Below are 24,626 nucleotides of genomic sequence, written 5' to 3'. Positions count from 1 at the left end.
GAAAAGGTGCTCAGCATCACAAATCAGGGAAATGCAGATCAAAACCACGATGAGATAGCACCTCACACCTGTTAGAATGGCAGCTGTCAAAATGACAAGAAATAACAAGTCTTCGCAAGGATATGGAGAAAAGGTATCCATCGTACACTGTTGGTGGGCATGTAAATTGATGAAGCCATTATGGAAAACACTACAGAGATTCCTCAAAAAGTTAAAAATAGAACTACCATATGTTCCAGCAATTCTACTTCTGTGTATTTATCTGAAGGAAACAAAATCACTATCTTGAAAAGGTATCTGCACCCCAGTGTTCATTACAGCATTATTTACAATAGCTAAGACATGGAAATGACCTAAGTGTCCACTAATACTGGATAAAGAAAATGGCACTGGATAAAGAATATGTGGTACATATGTATACATGTGTATATACATATAAAGAAGAAGGAAATGCTGCCATTTGCAACAACATGGATGGACCTTGAGGACATTTTGCTAAATGAAATAAGAGAAAGACAGATACTGTATGATCTCACGTGTTTAATTTTAAAAAAACCCCACTGAACTCATAGATACAGAACAATCTGTTGGTTGCCAGAGGGTGGGGGTGGGCAGAATGAAGGTGGTTGAAAGGTATAAAATTCCAGTTACAAGTAAGTCCTGGGGATGTAATATACAGCATGGCGATCATAGTTAACAACACTGTATACTTGGAAGTTGCTAAAAGAATAGGTGTTAAAAGTTCTCAATTAAAAAAAATTGTAACTGTGTGGTGATGGATGTTAACTAAATTACTGTGGTAATCATTTCACAGTATAAACATATATCAAATCATTATGTTGTACACCTAAAACTAATACAAGGTGATAATTATACCTCAAAAAAAGTTGTGAAATATTAAATGTATATTGTTTTAAGATGCTAAATATGTGATAATATTATGTGGCAACAGAAAAATAAACATATCCCAATCGTAATTTGAGTAAGATTTTAAAACAGAATTTGACAAGCCGATTCTAAAATTTTAGAGAGAAATGGAGAGAAGTAAGAGTAGTCAAAACAGCCTTGGTGGGGGCTTCCCTGGTGGCGCAGTGGTTGAGAGTCCACCTGCCGATGCAGGGGACATGGGTTTGTGTCCCGGTCCGGGAAGATCCCACGTGCCACGGATCGGCTGGGCTCGTGAGCCATGGCCACTGGGCCTGCGCGTCCGGAGCCTGTGCTCCGCAACGGGAGAGGCCACAACAGTGAGAGGCCCGCGTACCGCAAAAAAAAAAAAAAACAGTCTTGGAAAATACGACAAAGTTGTAGGATCCACAATACCTGGCTTTAAGATACACTATAACGTCACAGTAATGAAGACAGTATAGTATAAAAATAGGGGACAAATAGAGCAATGGAAAAGAAGAGAGGGTCCAGAAGTAGACCCATATTTAAAACCCAGCTGATTTTCAACAAAGGCATGCAAGCAAGTTCAATGGGGAAAGGAAAGACTTTTCAACAGATGGTGTTGGAAGACTGGATATCTACTTGAGAGGGAAAAGAATCTCAATCCCCTCATACTGTAAACAAAAATAACTTCAAGATGGATCACAGACCCAGAGCTTCTAGAAGAAAACACAGGCGAATATGCTCCTGACTTTTGAGTAGGCAAAAATTTTCTTAGACACAGAAAGTAATAAAAGTAATAATAAAATGAAACATTGATAAATTATAATTCATCAGAATAAAAATCTGCTCATTAAAAGACCATTAAGATATATGTATAACTGATTCACTTTGCTGTACACCTGAAATGAACACAACATTGTATTGATAAATCAACTATATTCCAAAAAAAAAAAACCATTAAGAAAAAGAAGTGGGAAGCCACAGAGTGGGAGAAAATATCGGCAAAGTAAATCTAAGATTTATATCTAGAATATACAAATACCCTTTATAACAATAATAATAAGACAATACCCAGTAATAATAGGAAAGGAACAGTCTTTTCAACAAATGGTGCTGAGACACCTGGTCATCCACACACAAAAGGAAATTGGGTCCCTACCTCACATCATACACAAAAATTAAATGGATCAAAGACGTTAAGTGTAAGAGCAGCAACTATAGAACTCTTAGAATGAAATGTAAGTGTCAATCTTTGTGACGCTGGGTTAAGCAGTGGTTTCTTAGACATGACACCAAGAACACAAGCAGGCAAAGGAAAAAAAAATAAACTGGACTTCATCAAAATAATAAAAACTTTTGTACATCAAAGGATGCTATGAAGAAAGTAAAAAAATACTTCCACAGAATAGGATATTTGCACGTCATGTATCTGATAGAGGACTTGTACCTAGAATATATTAAGGATTCTTACAACTCGATAAAAAGACAAAATACCCAGTTAAAAAAATGGGTAAAGGACTTGAAGACAGGTCTCTAAAGAAGATATACAAATGGCCGACAAGCACGTGAAAAGATGCTCAACATCGTTACCATTAGGGAAATGCACATCAAAACCACAATGCGATACTACTTCACACCTACCAGGATGGTTATAATCAAGCATACAGACAACAGCGAGTGTTGATGAGGATATGGGAAAACTAGAACCCTTGGGTGCTGCTGGCAGGAATGTGAGAGACTGCAGGTGCTACAGAAAGCAGTTTGGAGTCCAAGGAACAGCCAAGAGGCCAGTGGGGCTGCAGCGTAGGGAGCAGAGGAGGAGGCTGGGGCAGTTCGTGTCGAGTCTTTTAGGCTCTTTATTTTTGCAGGTGCAATAAAAAGTCCCCCTGAGGAAGGGAACCAGATACACTGGAGGGGGACTGAGAGGACTTGCCCATGGACTGGGGGATTGGTGGTGTCCACATTTCCATCCTGATCAGCTGGTAGGATGGAGCTGCTGTTTACTGATGGAGTGAAGATTGCGAGAACAGGTTTCGTGTGAAAACCAAGGGTTCCGTTTTAACTATGTTTAGTGCTGTGTCAGGGACTAATCTTACTTTTTCCTTTTAATTAAAGAATCTTAAAATTAAAGAGTTTTTGGCAGGGGCTTTTGGCTTTCCACCTGGAGACTACGTTTCCCTGCCTCCCCTTGCAGTATGTGTGGCCCTATGAGTAAATTCTTGCCAATGGAGTGAGAGTGGAAGCGGTATTGTGCTGCTTCCATGCAACAAAAATGACACTTGGAAAGAAAAAGAAATGGGGAGTTTTCAAGCCTCTGGAAGCAAAAATTTTTACTATATATTCTGAATTATAGAACTCAAAAACCCCACTGTTAATAGCTAGCTACAGTTTTAATGGACTGGTTAAAAAGAAGCCCATGTGATTTGATAATATACGTTTTGGTTGGAATCCATGATGCTGCTTGGCCAAATAACCTTTGTCACCATGGAGACTGTACAACCTGCGTTTTAGCTTTTTTTTTTAAGTACATCAAAGGTTTGTTTCAAATCTGACAAGTTTTGTTTGTTCAAATCTGACAAGTTACATGATGCACAAAAAGGAGCCAATGGCAAAACACACTGTAAAGCTGTGTCCACCCCGTGGATCTCGTGCCCTGGGAAGGTAAGTGGATGGTCTGACTTACCTGCACGTGCCACTCACTGCTCCACTTCTGTCCGCAGGTACTGGGTACAGTCTGAGATTTTTTTCAGCTGAGCAAAGTTTAATCTTTCTGAACACATAGGACATGTGCTTTCAGTGTTTAACATGCTGTTTGGAGAGGGAAAGACAGAGTAGATTAAATATTCCTTTACTTTTGGGTTATTGTGATGTGAAAACCAACTATTCCTTTCTACTTCTTAGTACATGTTCATCATGAGACTTAAGAATTAGGAATATTCAGTCTCATGCAAAATCCCCTTTAAAGAAAATGTTCTCAAAGATCACAGAAGGTTCTTCCAAGAAGACAATTTGAGTCTTTAGAGATTTTTAAGAACATGAACACATACAGAGACCTCAGTATAAAAGTGGTTGGATAAAAGGCCTATTATTGGATAAATCTGTATGGCTGAGTGAAATGATGTGCACTTACATCTTGAATTCTGAATACAGTGCAGGGAAGTCGCAACGTGGACACACCGTCCAATCATCCTTTAACATATGTCGACCCTGGAAACAGTACGTTGAAGAATAAAATTCATCTTTATTTTTAAAACTCCCCCCATTATTCAATTATAATACATGGTTACAGTTAAAAGCCAGACAGACCTCTAAATTATGAAATTATTGATATTTCACATAGGTGGGTAATTAGAAAGAAATGGCATCAAAAGAACTAAAGCCAAATTTATCAGATTCATGTATAAAGAGAATAATCTTCAATATTGTGACATTACCTAGATTTATTTTCCTTTAAAATAAAGCTTACGTTAGCCTAGTGATGAACAAATAATCTGATATTTAAAAATTTTCTAATAATAGGTCTTAATATTAAAGTGTACAATAGAAGCCATCACTTATTAAGTGCTACAGCATGCCGGGAATTGTACTAAGGCTTCAAACACGTCCTCTCGTCAACCTGCAGTTTACCTCAATAGGCAGGTACTGTTAACTGATGGACCTAGCAAGGTAAAAGCAAATCGCACCAGGTTATGTAACCAGTAAGTGGCAGAAAGACGATCTAAGCCTAGGACCATCTGATCCCCGAGTGTGTGCTCTCCTGCCCCACAGTGCCTTCCTGATACTAACTTAGGTTATTATGTGCCTTGAATATAACTTTCAACTTTGTTGACCATGAAATTGTATGCTAAATGTTGCAGGAAATTTGAGGGATACGATTATTTCAGAAGTGAAGAAAGTACTGACATACAACAAGTATTCAAATGGGCTATAGATATATATGCAAAGAAAGGGAAATGATGATAAAGAAACTTACTGTTGCAATGCAATATGGGATGTTATTTTTACATCCAGGACAGAGGAGTTCACACTCTGGGAGAAGAAATTCGCAGAATGGACATGGGGTCGTGGCCTCTTCTGTCTCAGATGTATCGGGTCTCCTGTGAGGAAGAATCACATGAAATGCACCTACTTCTTCACAGTCAGACTCTGAGACTAGAGATACACGCTCCGGCCCACGGAGGAGGGAGAGGAATGAGGACTGCTCAGGCTAGTGTTCCATGGCCACCTCTGGGAGCTGGGGTTCACAGCACATTATGTGGGAGAAAACACGGGTGGGTCTGGCTGTCTCGTGTCTTCCTTGTCACTGGAGTAGTGAGCTTGCTGCTTCTCTGTCTTTCCCTTTGTGTACTGAAGTCGTAAAGGCTGTCCAGAGCTGTGCAGCACAACTTTCTGTGACAATGGCACTGTTCTAATTCTGCGCTCTCCAATACGGTAGCCATGAGCCACATGGAGCTCAGAGCGCTTGAAATATGGATAGTGTGAGGAACTAAGTTTTACATTTTATTCACTTTTAATTAATTTAAATTTAAATAGCCACATGCAGCCGGCAGATACCGTATTAGACCTCATAGCTAAGAATGCTCTTGCGCGGGGAGAGAATAACCAGCGCCTCTTCAAGCTGGCACCTAGACTGGTGTGGCACGGAACTGGGGGATAAATGTGCTCTAGCTTTTTCTCCCCACCTCACTCTTCCTGATGGCAGGTATGTTGGGTCAGACTGATTTGGTCTGAAGCTACTTAGGCTTATCAGCTTTGAAAAAAAAAAGGGAGTGTTCCGTGTAGCCCCTGTCCAGGTTAGAGTTCCCTGCCATGAGCCCAGCTAACAATAAGTAGTATTTGCTTCCCTTTGCCATTACTGGTGTAGCCATCTCCCTCGGCTGAGATGAGAGAGTTCTGGGTCAAGATTCAGGTACACCTGAGCTCCCTGGTCAAAACGGGACTAACAGGTACCCCAGATGTCATCGCTATGAACAAGTGGTAGTACAGAACTACTACAGGATTGCAGGTAATTTTTCCTTTTGTAAAGATGAGTGCTACTTTCTCCTAGTTCTCCTGTTGAAAACCAGGCTTCTGAAGTGAGGATATGCCTTACGTGCCTTTGGAGCTACACAGGATTTCGAAGTGAAGTCTCTTGGCAGTAGGCGGTATAAGTACCAGGTTTCTCACACTGAGAAATACCCACTCTTTGTCTGTGGCAGACACGCTGTTTGCTGCCTCCCTAATAGCCATCTTTTCTTCTTCCTTGCCAAGAGAACTTGGTTTTTACTCAGCAGTATGCTTTTCAGCTAGAGGTAGCCACGTGGCTGAGTAGTGAGATGTAAATGCAAGTCCTGGGGGTGGTGTCCTTCCTAACTAAAAAGGCAAAAGACCTTTTCATCTTTTAATTTCCCTCCTTCTTTCTGCGTTGAATGGGGTACATGATGTCACCCCACCATGACAACCACCACTGTGCAGCCATGAGGAGGAAACTTGTGTGCTCTGGATGGTAAAGCCAAAAGGCAGAGGGATCGGTCCTTGGTGACATCGGGACACGGCACCACCAGCCCTGGGCTACGATGCCTTGTGCGTGAGTCACATAAATCAGATAAAGCCGTCGTTGGGTTTCCAGGTGCTGGTAGCTGAGTACAATCCTAATTGCTACCCCCAATCTGTGTTCTTGTTGAGCCCACATAATAGCAGCTACGTTCTGAAAGATACGCTTGTGAAATGCGATTAGATGGTAGAAACAGCCGCCTACCTGACCATTGCCTCGATCTTCTTTTTGTATTTGACATCTATCTTGTTGCGGTACTCGGGCCTCATCAACATGGCTGCAAAGCTGAAGGCAGAGTTCTTCAGGCCGGCCCTGTGACACTCGATCACGGTAGACGTCAGGATCGGCACGATGTCTGCAACGCAAACGGAGGAGCAGAATGAGCACGTTGCCTCTACTGGCGTGATGCCAGGATTGCACCTCTCTAAATTTGCTTTTTCTGACAAAGAACCAGAAGTGGACTGTTTAACGAGGAAAGGGCACGGCAGTGGAGTCAGGTAACTGCTCACCACAATGTCTTTCCCGATTATACTGTGTTTTGCCTGTAACACCAGGACCCACACTCCCTTGAGGTAACCTTTTGCGTGCGTCCTTCCCCGCCTCTGAGAGAGTTTTGCATTTGACAGGACTGCTGATGAATCGGTGGGGAGATTAACAATTTCATGCACTAACCTCTCTGCATGCACCTGTTTCTTCAGGACAGATACCTAAAAGTCAAATTACTGGCTCAAAGAACGTGACTTTAAAGAACAAATACTCCTAGCACAAATTGTGAAACTGCTTTCTAGAAAGGCCACAACAATGTCCATTCCATCCCACCAGCAGTCATGAGAATGCCTGTCCTATCACACCTGTTGCCAGCATGGTGAACAATTATTTTAGTCTTTTTTATGTAACAAAAAAGAACACATTTAGAGCACAGGGGTTGGTGACTTATGACCCGTGAGCTAAATCTGGCCCTCTGTTTCTGTATGGCCCATTTGCTAAGAAAGACTTTTACATTTCTAAACGACTGGAAAAAAAAATCAAAAGGAGAAGAATATTTTGCGACATTTGAAAGGTTTATGAGGTTCAAATTTTAGTGTCCAAAAGAATAAAGTTCTGTTGGAACACAGCCATGCTCATCCATTTATGTATGGGTCACGCCGAAACGGCAGAGTTGAATAGTTGCAACAGAGACCACGTGGCCCACAAAGCCCCGAACATTCGACATCTGACCCTTTACAGCAAACATTTGTTGACTCCGTCATGGAATGTGACAAAATCTAATCACTGAAAAATGTTATAATGACAAGTCTTTTAGAATACTGGGACCTTTTTCAGAGGCAATGGTCTACAGTGGTTGAGAACACAGAGTCAGACTTACTGGCTGACAGTATGGTCTTGGGCAAGTGTTACCTCACTTCTTTTGCCCCAGTTTGCTTATCTGTAAAATAGGGAAAATAACAATAGGCCACTTGTGTGCAATCTTGAGACTGTTTTCCTTAGAAGGATCTGCCTGAAACTAGGATCTGGGAACTTGGATTTTGGGAGAGTTCCTGCCATTTCCAGAACTGAGAAGAGTGGCTGCCTGTGCCTGACCTTTTTGTACAAACAATAGGGTTTATGCAGAACACCTGCTTTCTGGGAGTCTGAAAATTTGGTACATGCTAAGCAGGGAGTGCTGACGTGGCCAGCTCCCCAAGACCACCCCTGGGTACTGAGTCTCTCACAAGCACCCTGGTAGACACCACCTTCCACGTGCTGCCTGGAGGTGCTGAGTGTGTCCAGTGTGACTTTACTGGGGGGGGAGTGGTGGCAGGGGGGCTGTGGACGCTCGCCCCTGACCTCCGGCCCCCCACCCCCCACACCTTTCCCCTCTGCCGATTTTGTTTTGTATCCTTTCCCCGTAATAAATCTTAGCTTTAGCACTACTATATGTTGAGTTATGTGAATCCCCCTCGTGAATTTTCACGCCTGGGGGTGGTCTTGGGGACGGGCGCCGGTTACACCACTTCATGGGGTTGCTGTGAGGATTAAATGAGTTACTACGTGTAGAGAAGAGCGGCTGGCAGAGTCCGTGAGGATGATCTTGGCGTGCTACAGTCGGGCAGACATGGGGACAACAGGCTCCTCTCAGTACTCACGTGACGGAAATTTGCTGATGTTGTTGGCCACCCGGATAAGCATACGTGCCCCTTTCATATGATCTCCATTTTTAACGTGAATCTGAAATAAATGATAAATTTTACTCTTCTTAGAGACTTTGATTAACCCTAATCCATGTTTCATTCACCCAAATAAACAATCCTTGATTGTGACCCTGAACGGGTGGTCACGGGCTCCTTGCAGCCTTACTTTAATGCCACTTGGGGTTTCTCTCTTACTTATCCTCCTTCCAGCAGCTGCTACCTGGCCCCCTGGCCTCACTGGCCTCACCCCTACTCTACACTCAGCTTTTCACTTTGCCTGAGACCACTCAACATGAGTTCAATCCTTGGTCCATCTCTTACTGGCCATTATGGGAGGACTAACAAGTTGTTGTGAGACCTGAAAGCTGAGTTATGAGTTAGGCAGGAGAAGGGATGAGTTGTTATAGGAAGAGGGCGCTGCCTGTGTAAGGGAAGGGGCAACGATGGTTGGAGGGGCCTGAGCTTAGGTAAGTACGAGTGGGATCTGTGATGAAAGGAGGGGGTCCACTTAGGATGACATGAGGCTGGGGAGTCGGCAGGGCCAGACCACAATGTCACTGCTGTCATCCAGTGAGAGGAGGCGGTCCACAGAGGGCAGGCAGTGGGGATGGAGAGAAGTAGACAGACGAGGAGTCAGAACTGATGATATCTGGTGAGAACGTGAAGGGTGAGTACAGAATAACTCCCAGGCATAACATCCATCCAGTCTAAGCACGTGGATGATGGTATAATTTACTGAGCACTGCAATGTAATTCATAAATACTAACTGAATCTAAAGTCACCCTCCACTGACTCCCTGGGCCTCAGACTACCCGGCTCAGCCACCCATGTGCAAAGGCCCCAGGGTGTCCTTCAGCCAAAGCCCCTGCCTCAGCTCTGGGGAGGAAGCATCCACCAAAGCCAAGTCTCCATTTCCCCTGAAATGTGGCTGACTTTCTCCAGTCCTTTGTGTCAAAGAGGGCTGTGACATTTTTACATCAATTCTTATTTGATAAGGTCTAATAGTTTCCCTTTTGATACCACAAGCTGTTAAAAATCTTGAAAATATCTGGTGCTTGAATAAGAGACTAGAGCAGAGGGGAAAAGTCACACGGGTGCTCTTCAGTGGAAGAGGAAGAGGATGTCTGGTCCAGTGGAAGTGATGGGCCAGCTCTTGGGGCCGGAGGAAAAGAAAAAGACTCGAGAACCATCCCTATGGCTTTTAGTGGAAGAAAGCCCTGGTCCTGGAGGGCTTCTTACAGCAATCCCTATTTTTGTTCTCATCTTCCACTAACTTGTTTCTATCCTCCCCTCCACCCCTAAAGGCTGGATTCTGTGCCCCAGCACATTGGCACCAGCACTGATGTCTGAAACTGAGAAAGTCCTCCCTCCCCCTTTGTATTCCTTTCTGTACGAGAGAAGGGACCCCATGCGGCTCCGAAGGGAAATACACTCCTAGTGGTTGCAAGCTGGAATTCTAAGTTTTCTCTTACAATCAGGACTATAGACCTGTGGGGCCTAAAATGGTAGCCACTAGTCACATGTGGCTAGTTAAATAAAAATTAAGATTATATAAAATTTACAGTTCAGTTTATCAGTTGCACTATCTGTATTTCAAGTGCTCCACAGCCACGCTAGTGGATACAGAACACTTCTAGCACTGCAGAAAGTTCTATTGGGCAGTGCTGTTATGGACCATAATAAGGATCTAAGCCATTCATAACGTGATTGCTGTAAGCTAGAAAGCTTCAAAATTGCATAAGCTCTTGTGGTCTGGCCTGAAAACCGACTTAGCATTAATATGGAAAGATGTACTTTGACATAAATGAAAATTTGGAAAAGTATGTAAGTTGGCATCTACCTGTATTTTTACAAAGATATGTGTCTGTATATAACTATGTGTGTGTGTGTGTATATATATATATATACACACACATATAACATTTATGTAAATTATAAATAGAAGTATTTCAGGTTTGCATGTTCTATTTTGTTTTTATTGAAAATCACTGATTAAAAAATATCAGTGATTTTTATGGACATAAATATATTCCTAATGTAAAAAAAGGGTGCACACATTATTTTAGAAATATGGAGGATATATACAACACAGTGTTAACAACTGTTATATCTGGTGATGGATTTAAAGGGGGCAAGTTATTTTTTCATTATACTTTTCTATATTCTCTAAATTTTCTCATTGAATATCTATTTTATATTCAGATGAAAACTAAATAGTATTAAAACACAGTGGAATTGTATAAAATCCACTATCCTAGAATTAATAAACTTAGGAAGCTCTGGTTAAACAAAAATGTTTTCCGTAAATCTTTTTTTGACCAAGTAATACATTTATATGCTTCAAAATCAAAACAGTATAAAAAGATATACTGTATGGAGAAACCTGTTCTCCCTCTTCTCCCATGACTGGGTTTGGTGCCACGCCTCCTCTGCTCCATGCCTTGATCCCTTTAGGAAACTATGTTTCCTAGGCTTTTTTTAAAAAGTATATTTCTAATTTTATTTGCAATGAAAACATATATATATATATTTCTGCCTTTTGGTACACAAAAGGCAGCATATTGTATAATTATTCTGTATCTTGCTTTTTCGGTTAACGCTACAGAGATCTAGGAAATGGCTCTAATCCAATGGAGAGGTGCCCAGAACGAAAGCCCTTCAGGTGATTAGCGCACCTGGCAGACTGTGTCCCAAGTCACTCAAAGGGCCTCACCTTCACTAGTATGTAACTGTGCAGAATCATGAGGTTGGTGGCCATTTCAGAGGGAATTTTGATCTTCTGAGATTTAAGTTCTGCATACATGCTGAAGAGAACATCATGTGCATTCCGATAGTTTCCTGAAAATAGGTGGTAAGATGACATTACTGTAAAGGATGAAATCTGAGGACTTTCTATGGGCCACCATTTTACAGGTGGATTTTGTTAATCATCTTATTAAGTTACTAGGTAATAAAGAATGACATTTAATTCCGTATTTTCCAAAATTGTATTCCATATTTATGAACATTTAAAAGAATCAGCTTGCAAAAATCAGTGAAGATGTCAGACTAATTCTGACTTGTTCAATGAGTATTTACAGAGCATAGACAGGAACAGAACCATTCTAGAGATTCTATAAACAGTCCCTGCGTGTTATAAAAAACTAGGTCAATAAGAATACCACATCGTCTTCCACCTTGTAATATGTTTTATATTGTTAAGACCAAACACCTGGGATGGAAAGAAAGTGTAGTGAAAGTGCAGGGGGGTCTGTGGGCTGGAGAGGTCAGAGAAGCCGTCGTCCAGGAGACAGAACTGTGAGGAGGAGAGGAACTAGCACCGAACATGAGAAGGCTTCAGTGGGGCTGTTCTGTGATGGTGAATGATTTTACTTCCCTGAAGCCCAGAAATGGTCATCCGCCTAGACTTTTGGGCTCAAAGCAATCCTAGATTAGAAATGGACAGAGAAGGGACTGGAGCTGGCTTCTACTACTTGTTTGGGGAGAAAAACATGCCTACTGGGGACCTACCTGCAGACTGCTCTTCCCTGGCAATGATGATGGCAGTCCGGGCGGCTTCTCGGTACTGCTTCAGGGCCATGTACAAGCGGAACAGGTACTTGGCATCCTGACATACAAGCCGTTAGAGAAACATCACTTTCTGCATTTGCTAAAGGGAGAAACATCTAAAATTCTGTATTTCTGTTAGAATCACATTCACTTTCCAGTAACTGAGGGTTGAAATTTTTTTTTTTTAAAGAAGATGTTGGGGGTAGGAGTTTATTAATTAATTAATTAATTTCTGCTGTGTTGCGTCTTCGTTTCTGTGCGAGGGCTTTCTCTAGTTGTGGCAAGCGGGGGCCACTCTTCATCGCGGTGCACAGGCCTCTCACTATTGCGGCCTCTCTTGTTGTGGAGCACAGGCTCCAGACACGCAGGCTCAGTAGTTGTGGCTCACGGGCCTAACTGCTCCGTGGCATGTGGGATCCTCCCAGACCAGGGCTTGAACCCGTGTCCCCTGCATTAGCAGGCAGATTCTCAACCACTGTGCCACCAGGGAAGCCCAAAATTGTTTTTTTTTTTTAAAGCCAACAAATAAAGAATTATTTATCGGGCTTCCCTGGTGGCGCAGTGGTTGGGGGTCCGCCTCCCGATGCGGGGGGCGTAGGTTCGTGCCCCGGTCCAGGAGGATCCCACGTGCTGCGGAGCGGCTGGGCCCGTTGGCCATGGCCGCTGAGCCTGCGCGTCCGTCCGGAGCCTGTGCTCCACAATGGGAGAGGCTGCAGTGGTGGGAGGCCCGCGTACCGCAAAAAAACAAACAAAAAAAGAATTATTTATCAAGTATTTATTCAGGGTTTAATATGTGCCAGGTAAGTATTCTAAGTATCCTTAGAAGTAATAACTCGGTTAAATCCTCATACCCTCCCTGGGAGGAAGGTGCGATTTTGTACTAATTTCATCGATGAGAAACTGAAACACAACAGCACCTCTCCAGAGCCAGGATCTGAAGCACAGTGGTCTGGCTTCAGAGTCTGCATGCTAACCCTAGTCCATAGAGTTCTCTCTCATGTGCTTCAAACGGAAAGGTGCTCTTATACAATGTAGCAACTTCGCAAGATTTCAAAAATTTTTACACTTATATAAATTTCTCTGGCCTATAAAATTTTCTTTGGCCCATTTTCCATTTCTATGTTAACTCTAAACAATTTCACATACTTGATGCTGGTGTGCTGATTATCAGAATAAGTGGACATAAGGTGAGGTGATTCGGCACAGGTTAAGGGCCTGTGCCCTTTGGCAGATTAACTTAGCCTCCCTGGGTCTCAGTGTCTTTATCTGTAAAATACAGAAAATGGACTCAGGGATCAGGATGGCTACAATCCTCTCCAGCTATGACATTCCAGCACCTTGTATCCAAATCACTTACAACTGATCCTTGAACAATGCTGGGGTTAGGGGACGCCGACCTCCACGCAGTTGAAAATCAGTGTTTAATTTATAGTCACCCTTCTGTATCTGCAGTTCCTCTGTATCCTCGGTTTCAATCAACCTGAGATTGGGTAGTACTATAGTATTTACTATTGAAAAAAATCTGTGTATAAGCGGACCTGTGCAGTTCACACCCGTGTCGTTCAAGGGTCAACTGTACTCGAGTTTCCTTCACAAGCAGATCCCCTTAAAACACCAAAGCAAAAGTGAAAAAAAAGGCTCTAGGGGCATTCTGAAAGGAGTCTGTCCTCCTTAGGACTGAGAGAGGACCAACTTCTGCACAAAATCCAAGAGTCACCTATTTCGAAAACGTGTTCTTAATGATTTATTTCTATTTTATATTTTCAGTGAGTTACTTTTACGGTAAATAGGATTTTTATTAAGTCCCCAAATTTCTGAAATATGAACAAAGTACACTGATTTTTAGGGATTAGTGCTAACTCATGGTTTTAGTAATCATTTTCATGGTTCCTAGAATAAATAAAACTCTGTAACATTTGAGAAAAATTGTGGGTGGTGAGGATTGTTACCCAGAAGGGCGTGGCTATTTCACAGGGGGCAATGCCAATGTCAAAGAGTGAATGTACACAATATCTAAAATGCAGGGTCTGTCTAGATGACCTAAAGCTGCACCCAGAAAGAAAACTTTTTACATCTATGATGCAAAAGCCATAACAGATAAAAACAGGGCAGAATAAAGTAAAACCATAACTAAGATACTTGAGAATCTCAGTGGCGAAAACACTTTAAGTACCTTAGGCATGCCATCACTCTCCCCCATAAGGTGGTCTATCAGTTGACTGGTCAGCAGTTCATCTTTGGCCTGACCAACCTGTTTAGGAAGAGAAAGAAACAATATAAGTCCAGCATCTTAAACTTAGGAAGGGGTGGTTGTGGATGGCGGGGGGGGGGGGGGGGGGAGGACAAATAATCTACTGAGGAGATGAAATTTAAAAATTGTGTAAAAATACCCATGAATCAACCATTCATTTGTAGAGTCTCCACTAATAAAAATCCATCCTTAGAAGCTAGAGCTTTTCTAAGTTGCCGTATCAAAATACTGTGGTATTGTTTTTTACACACAGAGAGAATGTACTTCTTGGATGTTTCAATAAAAACTTTCTTAAGATAAGTGACTGTGACATGGAGAGAATGCCATGTTCCTTGAGCACAGGAACTGGGCCTTATACAACAATATACCTCCAAGTGCCTCATCTCCAGCAGCTCCCTGAGAAAAGGCACTTGCATATGGCTACGTGTAATTTAAAGTAGAAATAAAAGTACGGCCAGAGGGTCCCAGAAGAGGGCAGGCAGCTGGAAATGTGGGGTGGAGTTCTAGAGAGGACTTTGGCCTGGAAATCTGGATTTGAGAGTCATCTCCATAAAGCTCAGACTTAAATCACTGCCGTGTTGATCAGGAAAATTATTTATCAAATTGGAGGACGGAAATGTATTAGATTTAGATAGTAGGAATAGTTACTGACAAGATTAGGCGGCTTAAGAGTCTTGTGTCTATAAAAAAGAGGTGAGCCAAGAACCCAACTGGAGCTCAGCCGAGGAGAAGGAACACTGAACAGCACAGTCACATCAGCGATACAGTGAGAAAAGCTACCAGAAAAGAAAGGAAGCTCATTAGGGACAGAGCAACACGTTGGCCTAGCTTGCCACCCCTCCGGGAAAGTGTAAGGAAAAGTTCGGAAGTTCTTTGTGCAGGAGAGGAAGGATGAGATCAGCTGACTTGAGCACAGAAGAGGTCGCCGTGAACCTGTCGGGGACAGAGGCTCTCGGGCTGCAGAACTTCTGCACACTCCACTGACCGTGGTCGTCACCAGTGTAGGAAAGCTAAGCTTTGACCAATCTGTTGCCTCTGCTCTCGCCACTGCTCTAAGGAAGGAAGAGAAGGTAGAGCTCATCACCTCGATGGCTTTTGTGCGTGGCTTTGGGGCGCGTACGGAGAAATGGTTAAAGCAAGGGCTTTGGGGTCAGCCTGCCTGAGGTCAAAAGATAACCTGTGTGATCCAGAGCAGGTCACTCTTGGGACCTCAAAGAGGATAAAAATAATACCTAACTCACAGAATTGTTGTAAGGATTAAATAAGTTAATACACATAAAGGGCTTGGACTGGTGCCAAACAGGCAGTGTTGCCAGCTAAAGCAAACAAAAAATATAAGATGCCCAGTTAAGTTTGAATTTCAGGGACTTGAGCACACCCAAGACATTAGTATAGATGGAAAGGGGAGCCAGCAGGGAACAGATGTGGCCACTCAGAATTAAAGTTAAAAGAAGGGTGGAGACAGAATGCTGAGGACACTTCCACTGACGGGCAGAGGAGCCAGAGAAGGAGGCTGAGAAGGGACCATCTGAGGAGTACCTGGAGAGCAGAGAAGCAGTGTTCTAGGGGAGTAAGAAGTTCGAGAAAGATGCGCTGTAATAGCGTAAAATGCTGCCATAACATGGGGTAGGGTGCAGGCTGAAGGGACATCCGTATTTAGCAAGGATGAGATCAGAGGGGACCTTTTAGAGAAGGTTTACAGAGGGGTGAAGGCAGAAGCTGACTGCAAGGTGAGCAGGCCCCCCACAAAGCTAACCGTCGGATGCTGTACAGACCCATTTTTCCCATCCCTATCGTGGGTTCTCTCAGGTGATGATTCCCAACTAGGGGTCTATTACTGCCCCCCTTCTCCAAGAAGGTATTTCAGAACTCTGAGGTGTAGAGGATGGGGGTGGGGGTGAGTGAAGCATGAACATTTTAAAGATGTTCTCAAATGGTTAAGGGCTATGCCTTCTGGTTGAGAATCAGCAGGTACCAGTGCACAGGTTGTGAGAAAATGCATGTTACAAGTAAAGGTGATTTATTTTTTTCAGGGGAGGGGTCTCAAGGTGGAAAGAAGATAAAGGGATAAAGGAATGGGAAGGAAACTAATATCACCTGCATAGTAGTTTCAATAAATATTGAGTGTCCACAATGTGCTGAACACTCTATAAAGAGATGGGCCTTTGACCTTGAGGAACTACTAATCTGAAGGGGGTTAACTGTAGCAGTAAGTAAGGTTCAGAGTACTTACAGGATTCTAAGGAGGGTGAAATTTCATCCAGAGGACAGTTCAGGAAAACTTTACAGGGAGTGGCGTGTGAAGTGGGTCCTGCATGTTGGGTAGGAGGCAGGGGTGCAGGAGGGAGGGCGTCCTAGGTGTGGGTAACAGCAAGAGCAAAGGAACAATATCAAGAAATTATTGTTGGGGGGTTTCCCTGGTGGCGCAGTGGTTGAGAGTCCACCTGCCGATGCAGGGGATGTGGGTTCGTGCCCCGGTTCGGGAGGATCCCACGTGCCGTGGAGCGGCTGGGCCCGTAAGCCATCGCCGCTGAGCCTGCGCATCTGGAGCCTGTGCTCTGCAACGGGAGAGGCCACAACAGTGAGAGGCCCGCGTACCGCAAAAAAAAAAAAAAGAAATTATTGTTGGAGAAACTGGAATCCCAATACATTGTTGCTGGGAATGTAAAGTGGTGTAGCTGCTTTGGGAAACAGTTTGGCAGTTCCTCAAAATGTTAAACATAGACTTAACATGTGGCCTAGCAGTTCTGCTCCTAGGTATATACCCAAGAGAAATGAAAACACATGTCCACACAAAAACTTGTACACAAATGTTCACAGCGGCATTGTTCATAATAGCCCCAAAGTGGAAACAACCCAAATGTGTATCAACTGATGAATGGATAAATGCAGTGTGTACACATTCAATTAAATATTATTAGGCTTTAAGAGGAATAAAGCACTGATACATGTTACAACACTGCATCTATCTGATGAAACGACTTGTATCCAGAATATATAATACAGTCCTACAAATCAGTAAGAATGAGATGATACAATTAAAAATTAGAAAAAAGATCTGAACAGAACTTCATAAAAGAGGATATTTGAATGGCTAATGAACACATGAAAAAATGCTCACTTTCATTATTCTTTTGAAAAATGAACTAAAACCATACGAGATACCACTGCACATCTATCAGAATAGTTACAATGAAATAGACTGATAAGTGCTGGTGAAGATGGGAAGCAACTACATTCTTTTACATTGTTGGTAGAGTGAAACTGGTACAACTACTTTGAAAAAAATGTTTGGCAGTACCTACTATTGCTGAAGATATATATGCTCTGTGACCTAATAATTCTATTCATGGATATATACCCAATAAAACTGAGGGCTTATTTATGTACACAAAAAGACATGAACAGCATTATGGCAACTTTATTCATAATATGCCCAAACTGAGACAACCTAAATGTCCATTAACAGAATAATGGGTAAAGAAATTGTGACAGTCATATGGTGGAATACTACACAGCAATGAATAAGAATGAACTATTGCTACACATGATAACACAGATGCTTTTGCAGACTTAATGTTGACTGAAAGAAATTGGACACAAAAGAGAACATATGTATGGTTTCATTTACATGAAATCCATAAACGTGTAAAACCAATCTATAAGAATAGAAGTCAGAATTGTGGTTACCCCTGGTGGGGAACACTGATTGGGAGGCAGCAGTGGGCCTTCTGGGGAGCTTGATCTGGATGGGGGTTACACAGGTGTACACAGATTTTATTTGAAAAGACTAATTGAGTTGCATATTTAAGATTCGTGCATTTTACTGTATGCAAGTTACACCTAAAAGAAAATGCAAAGGTTCTTATCTTTTAGAGATAGATTTTGTATCCACAAACGAAATGATATGATGTCTGTGATTTGCTTTAAAATAATATAGGGAAAGAGGGTGGAGGTATGAATAAAATATGACTGGCCACGTGTGGACAGCTGTTGAAATGAGATGATGGGTATCTGGGGGTTTGTTATGCTGTTTGGTCTACTTTTGTAAATGTTTGGAAATTTCCTCAAAAAGTTAAAAAAATAATTAGCATTCATGAAAGTTTCATTCCAGAGTTAACTTACAGTTTCAATTGCCATTTCTATTGCTGCATTGTCTTCTGAGCTTGGACATTTCAGCAAGTGTTTAAGTGCCTGAAATGAGAATTGAATAGAAATTAAAAATTTTCAGACTGCTTTCACTTTGGGAAAAACAAAGTTTTCACACAAACAAAGTAATCACAGTTTGTGAAAGTACCTTCATCTTAACCAGGAGCTTGCACAGTGCTGAGTCTTAAAATATATACTTAAAAGGCTGAGTGTAGTTTAAAAAGTGGAAGGATCCAGTTGACCCTTTGAAACATCTAGTTCTGATTTCAAATGAAATCAGAATGAAAAATGTGCCCTCTTTAGGCAGGAAGAGTTAATTATTTTCATTCATTTATTCACTCAACAAACATTTACTGACAACTTGCTGCTCTGTATATGAGACTGTGCTAGATGCTATGGAAAATACCAGGCCGTCTCTTTGTATCATGTACAATCTAATTGGAGAGATCTATGTGATGTGATGAAAATATAATTATTATAATCAAATATTTTAAGCCATAGTTGTCCAACTCCTGAACGCCACACCACCACACCTATGAAGACGTTAAAAGTTATAAAAGTTTCAGAGACAAATGGGCCGTATTGCCAGTTGGCTTTATAGGTGGTCTGAAGAAGAAAAGATGATTAGACATGAGGATGATCTTGAAGATAACACAGAGGAAAAGGACTTGAAGATGGACAGGTCTGTGGAAGGTGGGGAAGAGGGCAAAGAGGAACCCAGGTGGAGAACAGGGACGGGAGAAGGCTAGCGAAAGCGTGGGATTCTTCAATGGAAAAAGCTAGATGCCAGATTGGGAAGTTCAGGCTGGTTGGTCAACTGTGGAAATTCTCTTGAGTGCCAGCTAAGGAGTTTAGACTCAGTAACTAAGAGGCCAGAACAGCAAATTGATGGCCTGAAGGCTGAATTCACACACAGACATGTTTCTTTGGCCAGCGAGATGTTATACAAATATCTGGGCCTATATTTTAATATTGACCCAGACTTGTGTTTCTTGTGAAAAAATCCTATGATCTGAGCTAGTAGGCCCAAACTCCTGAATGGCAACACTTTTTTGGAGGTGAGAAACAGCTGTTCCCTTCAGACAAAATGCGTCCCCGTCCAGCAGTCCCTACCCTGTCACTCAGTAAACGCACAGCCTGACCCTGCAGCTCACTTGTTTACGTCCCTTGCTTGAACACCGTAACCCCTGCTTTAGGGGCTCTTTGTCAGTCAAAGTTAGTACCATTTGGGGAACAAAATAAAGGATGAGTTATAGACAGAGAAGCTAAAAACGAGGAAAACAGGAAACCATTGCCATAATCTAAAGTGAGGTGACCCAGGTTTGGATTACATGGATGGTAGTTAGAACGAAAAAGAGAGAGCTGTGAGAGAGGTTACGAAGGCAGAATGTGACTGGATGTGGGAGAGAGGGGAAGAGTTTAAGGCTGACTCTGAGATTTCAAATCTGGGTGTCTGGGAGCGTAATATATTTTAAGATATTACTTAAAATAATATCGTTATTTTAATGATTATCATTATTTTAATATCATTATTTATTTTATCTGATCATTCCTGTGGAGTCCAAAGTATGTTTTCTTGGCAAATACTCACTCGTGAATACTGGCCACACAGCAAGAAGAATTTTCCAGCCTGAAAATGTCTTTTCTCTCCTTCGAAATATAAGGCAATGCTTTGATAGTCCTCATTAGTAGTGTCTTCAGAACCTACAACAGAAATTCATTGAGTAAAATATCTGAGCAAAACTTGTTTACCTCTTATTGCTAATCTAAAAATAGGATCTAAAAAGAGGTGATCTAAAAAGAGGTGATGAAAACCTTTTAACAGCAAATATTATTATCAGTGTCTTTTTCATCACAAAACACATTCACCATAATAACCCCACATATCAACTCTGTTCCATCTTCTTTTCGCTCTAAATAACAATCAGGAGAGGAAGTTATGACGCTTTGTGAGAAGCTGGGTTACGGTTTGACATTACCCTTAGTGACTTTTATCTTTCTTTAAGAGTCTCAATCTTATTTCCTAAAACAAGGAACAATCCAGGATTTCCCTAGGGTTTCAGAACAATCAGGAGCAAAGTTAACCATAATGCAAATGTAATCCATCTCCTTTCTCCAGTGCCCAGTTTAAACAATAGTCTGTATGTATTTGTCAGACAAGGGAGATGATACTCAAATGGACAACAGATGCTATATAAAGATAATTACTGTTTTTCCTTTTTTAAAAAAATATTTATTTAATTAATTTTTATTTGGCTGCACTGGATCTTAGTTGTGGGATGTGGGCTCTAGCGCCTTGACCAGAGATCAAACCCGGGCCCCCTGCATTGGGTGCGTGGGGTCTTAACCACCAGGGAAGTCCCTTTTCTGTTTTTCTTTTACAGGCTTAAACATATTAAGCACAGAAGACCCCAAAGCTGCTGGAATTCCAATTCATTGTTTATGTTTACCCATGGGAGTTGGAGGCCCAGTAGGGCACCAAAGTATAAGAACAGCTCTGTGTCTCCAGACCAAGGCAGATATGGAGTTTATAAAAGAAGGGAGTAAAGAAAGGTGAAGAAAAGTGTGTTATGTTTTGGGAGTGGGAGGGCATATGTGTGTATATGTGTGTGTGCATGATTTAGGATAAGCCACATCCTTCTGAAATTAGAAAAACTTAAATGCTTTAGTGCCATGATGATTTGCAATTGTTAGGACAGAAATGTCATCTGTCATGTTAAACATTAATATTGGTAATGTTGCTTTTATCTGTATTTCCTTTTTTTCTTTAGCTCTTTATTTTCTCCAATTACTTGAATGACTTCCTAAGATATTAGAAGATGCTTTTACCTATTACTTCCCTTGAAGACTGAAACAAAAATTTTCTCATGAATCCCACCAACAATTCTTACAGTCATTTTGTGAATTGTAAAAAAACGAAATAACATAACAGGACAAATATTATAATTCCACTTATAAAAGGTACCACGAGTAGTCAAAATCATAGCGACAGAAAGTAGAACAGTGGTTATGAGGCTGGGAGGTGAGGGGAATGGGAGCTATTGTTTAATGGGTATATAGTTTTAGTTTAGGATGATGACAAAGTTCTGGAGATGGATGTGGTGATAGTTGCACAACAATGCGAATGTACTTAATGCAACCAAACTGTACACTTAAAAATCGTTAAAATGGTAAATTTACATTATGTATATTTTACAATAAAAAAGGAAAAAAAGAAGAAAAATCACACCACAAATAATGTTATACATGGCCCATGAAGTGAAAAATCTGAAAATTGTTTCAGTAATTTCTAAGAATAATTACAAACATGGGAAGAAAACGTATAAGCCAGTATTCTCAGAATATAAAATTTTCTTTTGTACTTTCAAAATCTTTAAAAAACACATCATATATTCTTTTTTTTTGTGGTACGTGGGCCTCTCACTGTTGTGGCCTCTCCCATTGCGGAGCACAGGCTCCGGACGCACAGGCTCAGCGGCCATGGCTCACAGGCCTAGCTGCTCCGCGGCATGTGGGATCCTCCCAGACCGGGGCACAAACCCGTGTCCCCTGCATCGGCAGGTGGACTCTCAACCACTGCGCCACCAGGGAAGCCCCCATATATTCTTAATTTATAACTCAATTAAAAAAATTTATGAAAACATTTACTTTTTCAAAAATCATTCTTCATTTCCTATTACCTTCATCTTGGAACCTTGCTTTACCAGGTTCCTTGAGCAGTAGCAGGATTTGGGAAATCTGGCCTCTCGCAGAAGTCACCCAAAACACCTTAATTTTTGAAAATGGTCTTATAATTCCGTCTCATCTTTAAGGTATAGTAGGGATCTTGAAATCTAACAAGTTACATATAGCTGGTGTGTGTGTCTGTGTATAAATGGTGTGTGTGCATGTCCTTGTGGATATACAAATCTGATCATTAGACCATAAGAGTCAAAGCGTTCCTTTGATAAAGTCTTTAAGAGAAATTAGGGGAAAAAACGATATTTACCGATAATGTCCGCATAGATTTCCATTTTGTTGTGCTGCTGAGCCAGTGTGAAAGCTTCATTATTACATTTGGACATAACAAGAAACTGGATGGCAGACCCATAGTCACCTAGCTGTAGAAAAAACCTGAAACAAAGTACTTTAATGAATTTGACTCATTTAAAAGAAGTTTGTCATTTACAAAATAAGTTATTTTTCAACCTGGAGAAACCACTTAAAAGTAAAAATGTATTCGGTAAACTGCAGTTCTATACCATATGTTTATATTTGGAAAACACACTCTCATACGTTGACCACAACAAACAGCCTTTGAATTTAAACACTTAGATATAATTTTTAAAAAAAACCCCAAAACAGAATAAGTATTCCATTTGAATTGATTTTTTGATAAGAGGAAGTGGGGGCTCTCTTTTAAGGTTCGTTTTTGGAAGTCCAAAAATATTAATGCGTTATGTTACCGGGCTACCATCTTGGCTCCATCCAGGGACTGGGTTTCTCTGACAATACTGACAGCCTTTTCTGGATTGTTGAGGTGGTCCAGGTAGATGCGGATCACGCTGTTCCACTGTTTTGCATTCTCATAAGCCATAACAGCTTCTTTGTATCTATAAGAGATACTTATTTCAGACAAACTTTCTTAACACTGTCACATTTGGGGAAAAAAATGTCAATAATTGTTTGGGACACTTTTTTATTGATGGTGGTTGCTTATTTTTCTTGAACAACTTCATTTTTTATCAGAAAGAATACCAGGAACCATTTCACTAAAATACGTTCTTTTCAGAGGTTTGATAAACTAACAGTAAAATACCAATTTTACTGTTTTCTCATCTGAACCATATATATATACAATTTTTTACATTTTATTGTTTTTGTTAGAGTGGAAAGATTATAATAGTAATACAGGCTTATTTTAGAAAACAGAAAATAAGGAATTTTTCACAATTAGAGACATAGCTTAACAGTGATATATAAAATCATTGTGTGTTGACCTTTAGACGGAGCTCAAGACTTCTGTTCAGTCCCCATGAGCTCTCTAGCTCTTTCCGTTTTAACAAGACACTTAATGTATATCTCTTTCTTAAGGTTACTTTTCTAAAAGTAGAAGGAAGTAACCTTTCAAAATCTCTTAATACATATTGCTAAATAACTTTCTAAAGACTTTAGAAATTTACAGTCTCATCAGTCATGTAAAACAAGTGCTTTTTGACAATATGGTTATTAGTTTAAAACAAATCTTTTCCCCAATATGATAAGTTAAAATGACATACTGTTTGCTTTAATTTAATTACTGTTAGTGAGATAGAACTTTTTCACGTTTGCATAAAATATAATTTCATAACTGTATTTCTTCCTTGTCTTTAGCCCATTTCCTCCTAGTGCCTTTGAGTTTCTTGTATTAAAGTTCCAGGAAATATTTGTATATTTAGGATACCAACTATCCATTGCTATATTTTAATACTGTTCTGTGGCTTAAACAGTGCAGCCATAGGTATGAACTTCATGTTTCTTCCCTTTTCTTTTCCTCTGCATCTGTAAGTTATCGTCCTTAATAAAATGACTACTGCCTCACTTCATTTTCATGCCGTATTATATCAAAATTTCAACTTCTAATATTTAACCCTCAAGTAAAAATGAGATTTTAGTCCATATATGAATACATAAAGGACTGACTGAGGTATATCGAAGTGTGGGAAAAATTTAATAGTCTGGCACTTCAAGCCAGGTGAGGAGTAAAGATATTTTCTGTCTTTCTGTGCTCTGCCTTTCTTAGAGGGTTGCAAATATCAAAAGTTAATTTATAAAAACATTCTTTTAAATTTGTATAAAATTGAGAAATTGTACAAACCTTCCATCTGCTTCTTTAGCTTTGGCATACTGCAGGTGAATCTTTGGTGAAGAAACATGAGGCAGAAGTTCACCAACTTTTGCCCTAGAAAGGTAGGTTTAGGAGAATAATATCAGCACTACATTTGCTCTAAAAGTAGCTTCCTACAATCAGATATTCATTTTTAGGATTCAAAAAACAGTTATCGTGATCTTTAAAAAATCTTGGCCTCCTACAGGTAAAAGATTTAATTGCTGTTTCTCCGGCCC

The 24,626-nt window shown here is 40.9% G+C and overlaps 1 protein-coding gene across 2 annotated transcripts in view; it reads right to left on the bottom strand.

Moving 5' to 3' along the window:
- The window catches only part of WDR19 (WD repeat domain 19), an 83,687-nt gene that overhangs the window by 4,810 nt on the left and 54,251 nt on the right, over nucleotides 1-24,626 (bottom strand). For both annotated transcript variants that reach the window (XM_030881051.2, XM_060299241.1), the window contains 13 exons: nucleotides 24,379-24,462; nucleotides 22,988-23,134; nucleotides 22,531-22,655; nucleotides 20,134-20,246; nucleotides 18,519-18,587; nucleotides 14,316-14,393; nucleotides 12,104-12,200; nucleotides 11,307-11,431; nucleotides 8,548-8,629; nucleotides 6,626-6,776; nucleotides 4,862-4,985; nucleotides 4,019-4,095; nucleotides 3,572-3,696 (listed from right to left, as the gene is read on the bottom strand). In XM_030881051.2, the coding sequence (XP_030736911.2) occupies nucleotides 3,585-3,696; nucleotides 4,019-4,095; nucleotides 4,862-4,985; nucleotides 6,626-6,776; nucleotides 8,548-8,629; nucleotides 11,307-11,431; nucleotides 12,104-12,200; nucleotides 14,316-14,393; nucleotides 18,519-18,587; nucleotides 20,134-20,246; nucleotides 22,531-22,655; nucleotides 22,988-23,134; nucleotides 24,379-24,462 (1,384 nt within the window). In that variant the 3' untranslated portion in view covers nucleotides 3,572-3,584. The remainder of the gene's footprint in view (nucleotides 1-3,571; nucleotides 3,697-4,018; nucleotides 4,096-4,861; nucleotides 4,986-6,625; nucleotides 6,777-8,547; nucleotides 8,630-11,306; nucleotides 11,432-12,103; nucleotides 12,201-14,315; nucleotides 14,394-18,518; nucleotides 18,588-20,133; nucleotides 20,247-22,530; nucleotides 22,656-22,987; nucleotides 23,135-24,378; nucleotides 24,463-24,626) is intronic.

Source organism: Globicephala melas, chromosome 5 (genome assembly GCF_963455315.2).
Source record: "Globicephala melas chromosome 5, mGloMel1.2, whole genome shotgun sequence".
NCBI lineage: Eukaryota > Metazoa > Chordata > Mammalia > Artiodactyla > Delphinidae > Globicephala > Globicephala melas.
Note: the sequence above shows the minus strand (reverse complement) of the source record. Positions and strands in the feature narration are given on the sequence as shown.